The sequence below is a fragment of the Chrysemys picta genome, chromosome 4, assembly GCF_011386835.1.
Source record: "Chrysemys picta bellii isolate R12L10 chromosome 4, ASM1138683v2, whole genome shotgun sequence".
Lineage (NCBI taxonomy): Eukaryota > Metazoa > Chordata > Testudines > Emydidae > Chrysemys > Chrysemys picta.
In genome coordinates this window covers 125,253,425-125,265,595 of record NC_088794.1, presented here as the reverse complement: position 1 = coordinate 125,265,595, position 12,171 = coordinate 125,253,425, and the positions used below count along the sequence as shown (strand labels likewise).

The 12,171-nt window shown below is 41.8% G+C and overlaps 1 protein-coding gene across 6 annotated transcripts in view; it reads left to right on the top strand.

Moving 5' to 3' along the window:
- The window catches only part of TC2N (tandem C2 domains, nuclear), a 49,674-nt gene extending 39,193 nt beyond the window's left edge, over positions 1-10,481 (top strand). For all 6 annotated transcript variants that reach the window (XM_065595626.1, XM_065595627.1, XM_005285409.4 and 3 more), the window contains 4 exons: positions 722-913; positions 2,424-2,538; positions 3,026-3,225; positions 7,192-10,481. In XM_065595626.1, coding sequence (XP_065451698.1) covers positions 722-913; positions 2,424-2,538; positions 3,026-3,225; positions 7,192-7,302 — 618 coding nt within the window. In that variant the 3' untranslated portion in view covers positions 7,303-10,481. The remainder of the gene's footprint in view (positions 1-721; positions 914-2,423; positions 2,539-3,025; positions 3,226-7,191) is intronic.
- Positions 10,482-12,171: the final 1,690 nt, after the last annotated feature.

The following is a 12,171-nucleotide window of genomic DNA, read 5'->3' as shown; positions in this document are numbered from 1 at the left end:
GGTAGTCCCTGTCCTGAAGGATTCATAGTCTAAAAGAGAGGGCAGACACCCGGAAGGAGCCAGAGGTGTAACATACAAGCAGAGGAATGGTTTGTAAACATCCATGTTGGTGCCACAAATTTTTTGTTTGGTTTTGTTGTTGAATTCCTTTTGGGGGGTTGGTAAGGAGGTGATTAGCTATATAGAAAGTCATCAGAGATGGTAAAGACAGGTGGGGCAGAGAGGGCAGGTGGATTGAGGCTGAAGTGAAAAGAATGAGAGAGCTAGGGTGGGAGGGGTTGGCACAAACAGCCAATCAGCACCAGGCAGAGAATGTCGTGACTGAGAACTTTGTAAGGCTATGTCTTCACTGCCAAAAAAAGGTGTGTTTTTACAATGAGATAACCAAGGCGTTTTAATTGTCTCCTAGAATTTTATAGTGAGACTCGGTGAACGTAGTGTATTTCTGCAGTGTATCACACAATTGGTCTCTCATGTGCAGTTGACCTTGCCTAGTTACACTGCAGTAAAAAGTACAGAGCGTTCTCTCTACTAGGATTTCACCCGAGATAGCTAGTCCATGTTAGTTATCTAGCTATAAAAACACACCTCTGTAGGCAATGAAGACAGCCTAAGAATATTTCCAATTACACCTTTTGTAAGGCTTAAAACATTTTTTCCCCTGGGTTTCATGGTGTATAGGGCTCTTCATTGTTGTATTACATATGTTCCTTTCTTTTAGGACATTGAATTCATGGAAACCTTTGTGTTTACTATCAAATTGCAAATTCTGCAGACTGTAAGACTAGTGTTTAAAATCCAAACTCAGACTCCCCGGAAGAAAACAATCGGAGAGTGTTCCCTGCCACTACGAGAGCTCAATTCACAGGAATCCGATCATTGGTTGGATATAATGCCTCCTTCCAAAGTTTCAGTAAGTGACTGATCGCCAGTTATGCACCATACGCCATGGTAGCTAGTGTTATCACATACACTAGAAAGAGAGCTGAAAATTAATGGGAAGAAAAGTAAAATCACAAGTGTAAGGTTAATTCTGGAAATCTGAGTGTTATAATTAATATCTTCCTGCGCTTTGTATTTCATTCCAAAAGACTTTACAACTGTACACTTTATAACTAAGCTCCTGAAACTCAGCCGCTTCTGGGGCAAAGGGCTGCAACCAGCTGTTACGCGGAACACACACTGTGGCAACTGGGGAAATTTTTGACCAATGACAAATTCTCAGCCCTCAGATCTTTCTTGTTCACACAAAGTAGACGGCCTGAATTCTTATGGATTAAAAGTACTAAGTAGTATTACTTGCTCTTTATTGATGTTTTAACCATTTAAATGTGTTTGTATTCAAGCTGCATGCTCTGGAGCAATAATTCAGGCAGTTAACTGAGCAATAAACAGCAGGTGGTTGCTAAGTGTTACAGGAAAGAATAATAATAACCGGGGTTAATTTATAGGACCAGTTAAATCAGAAACTACAGTAAAGCTATCTTTTGAGAAATGTAATAAAAGGTTTGTTTTACTGTCTATTCCCAAGCCCAGTGCAGCGACACACCCACAGTATGGCAGTTGTTACAGAACTGCGTGTGTCACAACAGCAGGATCATCTTAATTTTCGTTGTGGGGTTTTCCCCCTAATATGTTTGCCATGAAAATGTGTGCAGATGCTAATACTTTTTATAAATCAAATTTGAATTAATGATTTTGGAAGCAAACTGCATCTGAATAAATCCGTAATGTTCTAATGTAAATGATACTTGCCATGTGTAGATATTGTTATTGAATAACCATAAATGCTCCTCATGCTTCACCTGAATCTATAATCCCCTCTGTGTGTGACATCAGAGAGCATTAAATAATTAGTGGTAGGATTCAGATGAACTCGTAAACACAAGCAGCCCCACAAAGAGCCAACTCCTGAGGCTTGCCTGGTTACAAAAACCTAAATTTTGCTTCCAGATTGTGTTCATGAAGTTCCATCCTAATATTTCAAAATAGGGAGAGAGATACTGGAAATAATGTATGATCATAAGCATTATTTTTTATAGAGCTTTCTAAGATACTCCAACAGGTCTTAAAGTTTGTCCTGAGCATTTCATTTGTGTAGTGTTCATTAAACTCCGAGATCTTATTACATTTACACTGTTTATTTATGGCACAAATACATTTTACATAGTAAAACTCCAAAGCCTCTGGTCATCCATAATCATATTGGGTAAGTGTCAGGGTATTTATGGAATAAAGTGATATTTATCTGTCTCTACCTCAGTATACAGAAATGCATGAGGAAAGGGTCACCAAAGCACGTTTTGGGTGCTTGTGGAATAAATCTGGTTTCTATTTCAATATCCATATAAGTAAATTCATGTGTTTCATGAGTTTATATGCAACTTAATCCAGAAATTAAAGCAACATTCTTCTTTTTATAGGTGTGCAAAGCAGAACTTCAAATAGGAACCTGTTTTCAAGCAATAAACAGCAGGATTCAGTTACAGATTCTTGAAGCCCAAAGCCTCCCAAGTTCATCTACACCACTCTCTTTAAGTAAGTACATCAGCTGTCTCATACCTCCTGTCTAGAAGCATTTGTAACAGGTAGAGTACTGCTTGAATGACCTGGCAATTCATAGCATTCCGCACAAACCTCGAGCTAATATTACATAGCACAGTAGATTTCCATTGCCAAGATTCGTTTCCATAGATGTCATACTAGATTAAATTTGTTGTTTGGTTTGATGCTATATTGGTGTGTTTGGGGTTTTCTTTTGTCCTAATATTAATTCTGACATGCAAGAGCATTAGCCTGCCCTTGCCATTTGGATGCTGTGTTAATCAGTTCAATGTTATGGAATGTATTAGGCATGTGTGATTTTAATGAAAGCTATTGTATGGTTCTTGCAATGTTTAAGTAAATATGAACACATTTGGCCCAGCTTTTAGGTAATTATTAGAATATAAACTACACACATGGCTCTTGTCAGGTTTTAGTGCACTAACCCCTTTGCGTGTCACACATTTTTCCTTTATCCTAGATTTCTTTGTGAAGGTTTCAATGTTTACTACAGAAGGGTTGATTTATAAGAAAAAGACTCGTCTATTGAAACCCACCAATGGCCAAGTGAAGTGGGGAGAAACAATGATTTTTCCAGTTAGCCTGAATGAACAAGGAATTAATTTTCTCATCAAACTCTACAGCAGGACCTCAGTGAGAAGAAAACAGTTCCTGGGACAGGTTGGTTTTTATTCTTTCCAACCCCCAACCCCTGGTAACTAGCATAAAACCAGAGGTTAAAAATTTACTCACCAGGATCACTGCTTAGCTACTAAGTTACGTAATCTCTGAATGTCAACCATTTTCGTTTAATAAACAGCCAGTAGCAGCTTTGGGCCCTGTCCTACAAGGACCTGAGCGTCTCCTGAGTGGTGCTGTGCTCCTACACTGCCCATGCAGTGGTAGTTGAGGGTGCTCATTGCCCCTCAGAATGCACTTTATACCTCACAGGATTGGGCTCATTGATTATTCTTCCCCCAGAGTCCCACCATGTGAAATACCACTCTCTCTCTCTCTCACACATACATACAGATAAACTCCTCCTTGCTGAATACCTAACCGACTAAAGCTTTGTCGGTCTTTTGTCAGTCAGAGGTGTGGGGAAAAGAACACCTTCCTGACCCACAAAAGTTTCACTGCCAAAAGTGCCGGTGTGAACAGCGCTATGTCGGCTGGAGACGCTCTCCCGCCAACATAGCTACCGTTGCTCATTACGGGTGGTTTAATTAAGCTCATGGGAGAGCTCTCTCCCACTGCCATAGAGCATTTACATGGGAGACCTTATAGCAGCGCAGCTGTGCCACTGTAAGGTCGGTAGTGTAGTCAATAGCTTAGACTTTCTAAAGTAAAGCAAATCTGGCATTCACAGGAGCACTGCAGCTCTGAATAGCCTCTACAAAAAGAGGGTGTATCAGCTTGCAGTGCTCAGGCAAGTATGCAGAGAAGGAAATGTCAAGAGCTTAAATGACTGCCTCCCCTCCCGTCCCCTACCATTAGAACATTAAATGTTACCTTTGCTTCCGTCTCAAGTCCCTGAAAGGGAAGCAGGAAGCTCAGGAATCTATTGCAATGGATGTTGAAACTAGCACAGTTCTGAGTACACAAGACCTAATCACAATTCCATTGTTATCTTGAACCTCATAATGATATTTGTTTGTCTGTTAGATAAAATGCTTGAGGGGAATACAATATTTTCTTTTATGGTAAAGTTGGTGGTTTCCATTGCATCTTCCTGAAAGTACCGTGTGGCTACATTTATTTTACTAACCAAGAGTTTTTAGTTTGGCTTTTTAAAATCTCCTCTCCCAACTTCCTGTCTCTTCTGTCCTCCTTTCTTTCTCTAGTGGACCACAGGCCGGTCTTGATAACCTACTCTCAGTGCTGTCTGATCTGTTCCAGAGCCCTCAATGCTAGGTAGTGGTAGTTGTCTCTCTGAGAGCCATAAAATAACATGTATCTGAAGGGTAGCCGTGTTAGTTTGAATCTGTAAAAAGCAACAGAGGGTCCTGTGGCACCTTTAAGACTAACAGAAGTATTGGGAGCATAAGCTTTCGTGGGTGAGAACCTTTCACCCACGAAAGCTTATGCTCCCAATACTTCTGTTAGTCTTAAAGGTGCCACAGGACCCTCTTTTGCTTTTTATAAAATAACATATGCACCTAAATTTTAGAACCCCAAAATGTCTGGGGGGTTTTGAGAGCCTCACTACCTTTATAATGACAGGTTTCAGAGTAGCAGCTGTGTTAGTCTGTATCCGCAAAAAGAACAGGAGTACTTGTGGCACCTTAGAGCATAAGCTTTCGTGGGCTACAGCCCACTTCTTCGGATGCATGCACGCATCCGAAGAAGTGGGCTGTAGCCCACGAAAGCTTATGCTCTAATAAATTTGTTAGTCTCTAAGGTGCCACAAGTCCTCCTGTTCTTTTTACCTTTATAATGTCCACATCCCACTGAGGTCCTATGCTCTTTATCACAGTAAACATGTAACTTACCATTGTATCAGTATACCTTGTGCTTATGATATTAGAAACGTGCACAGTTACTGGAGAGCTGTAAGTGCTATGGAGGCCGTATCCTAGCATGAGTGATTGTAAGGTGAGCTTCTCCATGCTGGATGGAGCAGCATTCCACACTTGTGCTGGATCTCATTGTGATACTGTTAGTAAAACTATATTAAAAAAAGGGAAAAAATAGGCTTGTGCTTTCTAGCTATTTTAATTTGGAGTAAATAACGTGTGCATGATGCTGCAGTTATCAAGCTTTGTCACTTCATCTTGATTTGTGGGGCTGCTTTTAATAATAAACCTTGCGGGGGGGGGTTGAAGAAAAAGAAAAGTGCACTACCTCTGCTCTTGAGAGCTGATTTGGAAAGGCTGGTTTAGGCTGAAACAGGCAGACCCAAAACATGGCCATAGGAAAAATGTACTGCGAGCAATTGGCTGTAGAGCTGGAAAAAGATGAATATAGCTGAATCCAGTAACTTCATTCTTTAGAGAATGTGATATTTAATTGGATGACATTCTCAGAAGACAACTTAAAGCTTAGACTGTGCTGTTTATAGGTATGTCTTTGATCATAAGCATGACTATTTTAATGCATAAAGGAATTTATTTGGTGATCTTTATTTGGGGACCCAATCCTTCAGTCCTCTGGCTGGCAAAATTCCCACTGACTGCCCTGAGAGCCAAAATTGTGCATGCATAGTGTATTTTGACAAAAAATCACATTTTAATCATTGGGATTTGTATGAGCAAGATTGGTCCTCTGAAGCACGGAGAAAAGAATGAAAAGCCTTCATAAATATTGATAGAGTTCTGTTTGTCCCAATAACTTTTGTTAATGGAAGGGCGGGGGTGTAGGAGGGAAATGATTAGACAGAAACTTCCTTCTTTGCTCTGCGCTTTATTTCCTCAGTTTGTATCTGCCATCTGTTACTTGAGCACTGCTGACAAACTGATTTTTCTCGCATGATTATACATGGTATGGGCACATTCCTTCACATGTTGTTCTGGCCACTTCACCTGGAATGGCCTTTTAGACTATGTGTTAACCACTTTTGCTAAACAATCTGTTCCACCTTGCCTTTAGTTGAGACTTGCTGAGTTCCTTTCCCAGACCTGAAGAAGAGCTCTGTGTAGCTTGAAAGCTTGTCTCTTAGTCTTTCATCACCACCAGAAGTTGGTCCAATAAAAGAGATTACCTCACCCACCTGGCCATTCGGGCAAGAAGTCCATTAAGTTCAATGGAATGCACAGTTAGGCCATATCTGTTTTTTAATTGTGAATTTAAATGCATTGTGCACTTTCTGAGAAAGTGGATAAGGAAAAGTTATTTACTTATTCCCATAATATAAGAACTAGGGGCCACCAAATGAAATTAATAGGCAGCAGGTTTAAAACAAATGCAAGGAAGAAGTTCTTCACGCAGTGCACAGTCAACTTGTGGAACTCCTTGCCTGAGAAGGTTGTGAAGGCTAGGACTATAACAGAGTTTAAAAGAGAACTGGATAAATTCATGGTGGTTAAGTCCATTAGTGGCTATTAGCCAGGACGGGTAAGGAATGGTGCCCCTAGCCTCTGTCTGTCAGAGGATGGAGATGGATGGCAGGGGAGAGATCACTTGATCATTACCTGTTAGGTTCACTCCCTCTGGGGCACCTGGCATTGGCCACTGTCGGTAGACAGGATACTAGGCTAGATGGACCTTTGGTCTGACCCGATATGGCCTTTCTTATGTTCTTATATTCTTATGTTAAGTTCTGTAGAGCCATTCCGAGTCCTAATGAGTTCTGAGACTCCCCCTGAGTGTTGACTTGCAGTACCCATGGAATTCAGAGATCACAAACAATGCTCAACTGGCTGTGTGTTGCCCAGTCGAGATATGTATGTTGCCTATGATGAGTCCACCAAACTCCTAGTCACTGTCCGGGACAGAAATTGAACTGAGTGTTTTAATACCCTGTGCTCCCAGCCTGGGGTCAGACCATACTAACTTTGACAGATTTTTATTATACTCTGCAATACATGCTAGCTTTCATTATATGTATGCAATGGTTAGAAGTAATGTTGAGGGGATTGGCTGAGGCTGCCAGTAATGTGTTCTGTATGACAACTCAGCTGTGGTGTGTTTTTTCTTTTCTTACCACAGGTCTGGCTAAGCTCTAATAGCAATAGTAGTGAAGCAGCAGATCAGTGGAGAGATACAATCGCAAACCCCGAAAAGGTAGTCATTAAATGGCATAACATAAATCCATCCTGAAGATGTCAGAGATGAATTCAGTACTGATATGGACTTGCTACAAGAAACTCTTGCACTCTTAAAATGAACTAATACAGATAAAAAGAGGGAAAATACTATCTACTTGAATGTTTCAGGAAGTCTGGAATTGCATCACATATTGTTAACTGGAATAAGCCAAAAGGAAAAGGGATCAGAGCTTTCACAGAAGTACTGCTGGCAAAATACTGATATGATAACAGGTGGGAATTAGTGAAACTGTACACTGAAGTAAAACACCACCTTGAGAAGTGAACTGTTGTTGCTGTAGTTTTTCCAAGAAGGATTATATAATATAGTGTTTATGTAAATTTAAAGCCTATTTTAAAAAGGGGTGTGTGGAATTGAACTCATGTCCTCTTGCATTTTAAACTTCTTTATAGAAGGCTTGAAAGGGGTTTTGTGTGTATTTTTGGTTTTGTTTTGGGTTTTTTCCAAAAGGATTTCTCTGAACTTTTTAAGTAACAATAGAAACGCAGTTCTCATCTCCCCTGGAAATGTCTATAGATGACTGGAGAACTGGCAGGATTATATCTTTGATACCAAACAAGTGAAATCATACTGAAAGGGAAAGTGTTGTTTGTTTGTTCAAACTACTTATAACTATTTTTCCTAAAAGGCAACAGAGAGTCCTGTGGCACCTTATAGACTAACAGATGTATTGGAGCATAAGCTTTCGTCAGACGCATTTTTTCTAAGTAACTCCTGAATAAACAGGAGAAAAGATGCAACATCACACTTCCATTAAGGGTTGAGAATTTTTCCCTTCCTCCTGAGACTTTCACAAAACCAGGGAAATGAAGACATGATATTCCTGATATTTCAAAGACAACACAAAAGCAGCAGAATTTAAAAAAATAAACAAACCCCTTTTAGGCCTTTTTATTTTATTTTATTTTATTTTTTTTCCCTTCTTTTTTTTTTAATTAAAAGAGGCAACAAACTTTTTTTTTTTTTTTTTTCCCCTTGCAGATTCTGTAACAATGTTGGTATCAAGTCTCTGAAAGCAGAAACTTGATTCTGATTTTTTTCCCCATTGTTCTCTGTCATGGGTCTACATGTGAAGCCTTTAGTTGGGCAGGCTCACATTGACATCAGTGGGAGTCTGCCCACGTAGGTACTTCCCTTTTGGGGACCCTCCATTAAGATCGAGGGGGTCGCATGAGTATTGACTCCATTTGAATGGAATGAAATGAACATCTCTACAAATGAGCAAACTTCAGGGGGTAGAGCCTCAGCTGTGGCCTTGGAGCACTTAGCACAGCTAAGGAGTGGGGAACACACAGGGATCCTGGGGTCACCCCAAGCAGTAGTCAGAGCCCAAAGACTGCTCTGCCTTGTGCCAGTTGGCAGCAGCCACAAAGGGTCATTACAGCAGCCAGGGATAGTGGTGGGGCACAGACGCTCTTTTTTTCTCCCAGCTGCCTCTGCTATTTTGACACAGGGAGTGGAATAGTGCTGTAAGAGTTACTATGGCTACTCTGTGCCACCCAAGGATCTCCCTATGCAGGCGAGGTACTGCAGGGGCTGGATCTGTTTGCTTTAGGGCTGCTTTGTGCTGGTGGAATGGGGAAAAGTGGCCAGAGCAAGGCCTGGGATTGGGGCCAGCATTTGTGGATAAATTTCTCCATTTGTATTTTTTAAAACCATAAACCACTTCCTATCTAATCAATGATGCTGTAGTGTTTACTTACATTTTTTGAAAGCCAGACTAACCTGTACTGTGGAACGAGCAAATATTTACTGATCTAGCAGTGCTTATAAAATGTTCATTCGAACACAGCACACCGTAGGACTCGGGTTTTATTTAAGAGGTAGGCCGAAAGTGAGAGAGAATTTTAGTACAGCTATAAGAATCTGAAGAGTAACAAAATTTGAGGTTTATCTTCAGTGCAAATGGCACCAATATTTATTTATTTTTTTGTGGTGCCACCTTGGCACGCCATAGCCAAACCTAGCTTCTTTTCATTCCATATCTTCACATAGCTGTTTATGAAGAAGAAGAATTTCCACTCTGGTCTTTAATTTGATAAATAAGCTGCATGTATAATATACAGACATCTAAAACCCACAACCTTTTTGCGCTCCTGTAACTTTTGGAATGTTAAAAAATAAATCTTTAAATACGTATTTACACGATCACTCATCCCTTACCAATTCTTTATTTGCTACCTATACAGAGTGCACAGACACTGTCTGCGTACTCTATATAGATAGACAAAATGAGTTTACCCTATTGGTTTAACTTCAAATCCACTCACACATGATGGGTTTGCATATTTGGATTTGAATGAGAATGTTTTTGGAATATGCTCTTCTTAGAGGAGAGAGAGGCTGTGGGAAGGAACAGCTGAGGGCCAGAGAAAATAATCTAATGGAAGAACACACACCTTGTAAAGACAGTCCTGTAATATTTGTTTACGAGTTTGACACGGGGGAGGATTTTCATGAAATGTCAAAAAACTGGAAAGACCAGCTATATTGTTGGCTGAAACTTTTCAAATTTCAGCAAATTTTCATTGATGTTTGAACAAAAAACAAATGGGGGAGAATGCAACGATTTTGTGTGTGTGTATTTCCACTTTTTTCACCAGTTCCAGAAAACAACTAAAACAAGATTTTAATATTTTAGCCCTGGATCCTCACCGTTGGGAGACAAATATTGAATCCTGCTCCTGTTGATGTCAATTGCAAAATTCCCATGGGGCCCAACTCATCCTAGGTTATAGTACTCAGGATCGCTCTAGGTTTTTTGCTGCCCCAAGCAAAAAAAATTTTGGCTGCCCCCCACCACAGCCCTGGGCTCTCTCCCTCCCCCTCTCCCCCCCCCCCCCCCCCGCACCCTCCTGCCGCCCCAGCCCTGGGTCACTGGTAACTCACTCCCAGGGCGGGTCATTCAGCAGGAATTTTGGATGTGCACAGAACACAGTCAGGATTGGTTCCCATATGGTTACAGAACAGCAGTAAAGTGGAACAATTTTCAGCTTGTGTGATTGGAGGATATCTGGATGCGTATTATAAGACTGTCCTACATAAATGAGGAAAAGTTGAGGTGCTTTTATTATCCTTTTGTTCCACTCTTTGTTTCTATGGGGAATGCACTATCCCGGTCTTCCTTTTAAACAAATAAAACTAAAACTTAAAAAAAAAAAAAAAAAAAAGAGCAATGGCTGTTGAAAATAGCTTCCAGTTCTAATAACCACTGGGAAGCATTTCTTGCTCAATTTATTCTACTTTTTCTACAGCAAGTTACAGTGGATCAGTATATTTGATTTGGGGGAAATGAAGTAACAGCTACCCAAATTGAGCTTGAGCACTCCTGAATTTTGAGGGTGTTCAAATCTGGAAGGCAGGTGCTAGATTCCCTTTCTGAATATTAGCTACATCTGGAAAGGAAAAGTCCAATTCTGCTTCCATGGCTCAGAAGTGGAAATCCTCCTACGTGCCTGGTACTGTATCTAAAGCTGCCCAGTCTAGTAGAGCCTCCCCTCCCTTACTTTGCATTTTAAATTCTAGTGAGATCCACATACCTCCCTTGCTAGGCTTCAGAAAGAGAGGTGCAATGTCCACTTAGTCCCCCCCAATTCCTTCTTTGGGGGAGAGCCCAGGGCTGGGGTGGCAGGAGGTGCGGGGGGGGGGGGAGAGAGCCCAGGGCTGGGGAGGCAGGGGGGGTGGGGAAGAGCCCAGGACTGGGGCAGCAGGGGAGTTCAGGTGGGGGCCAGAGCTCAGGCAGCAGGGGATGTGGGCGGGGGAGAGCCCAGGGCTGGGGCAGCAGGGGAGTGCAGGTGGGGGCCAGAGCTGGGGCAGCAGGGGGTGTGGGCTGGGGCAGCGCCCAGGGCTGGGGCAGCAGGAGAGTGTGTGGGGCGGGGGAGAAGAGCCCAGGACTGGGGCAGTAAGGCGGTGAAGGTGGGGGCCAGAGCTGGGGCAGCAGGGGGTGTGGGCGGGGGAGAGTCCAGGGCTGGGACAATACAGGGGTGCAGAGGGGGTGGTGGCAAAAAACCTAGAGCTGGCTCTGTTCCTACCATTCACAGCAAGCTGCAGATTTCAGTGCCATATTCCTTCCCCCACCCTTTCCTGTTGCTAGTGGCCAAGGGAATGCTGGGAAATGTAGTTCTTTCCCTGTTCGAGGGCTGGCTCTATAGGCAGGGAGCTAACCAAGGAACTACAACTCCCAGGGCCCCCTGTTGGTTCTCAGCTCCCATGCTGGATTCTTGCGCCCCTTGCAAATCTGCTGCCCCAAGCAACTGCTTGCTTTGCTGGTGACTAGAGCCAGCCCTGATAGTACTGATTTATGTCTGATCAATTTGGCCTGCTGACTTCAGTGAGAACAGGATCGGGCCTTCACTGATCTTTCTGTAATCTCTCTATTTTAATATGTCCGATGTATCTCCTTTCATGATAACAAAAGTATTGTAAGCAGCAGTGCTGAGTATCTGATGCTTCATGCAGTCCTGGTCAGCACTACTAATGGGGGAGGGAAGGAGAAGGGCAAGGAATGTTCCAACATTTTGGAAGCCACAATTTATTACAAAGTCTTCTCTAAAGAGGAGAATTAGTAGTGTTTAAAATTACTTATGGTTGTCTTCAGACACTGAGCCTTGTTTAAAACATAACTGGTCATGTTCCCTTCTTGCTATGTTGACATTTTAATATATACCTTTATGTTAACATTTTATTCCAAATACATAGGTAATAAACAGAAGTGTGGTGTTAAATCTGATTTGTTGTTGTTGGTTTCTCTAATGCTTACCTAGTCCTCCATACTCCACTACAGTTCCTACATTTTTCTCTACCAAGCTCCTTTCAGCTTGGTAATTTGTGAGGGGGTTGAGGTTTTTAATTAAAAAGGGG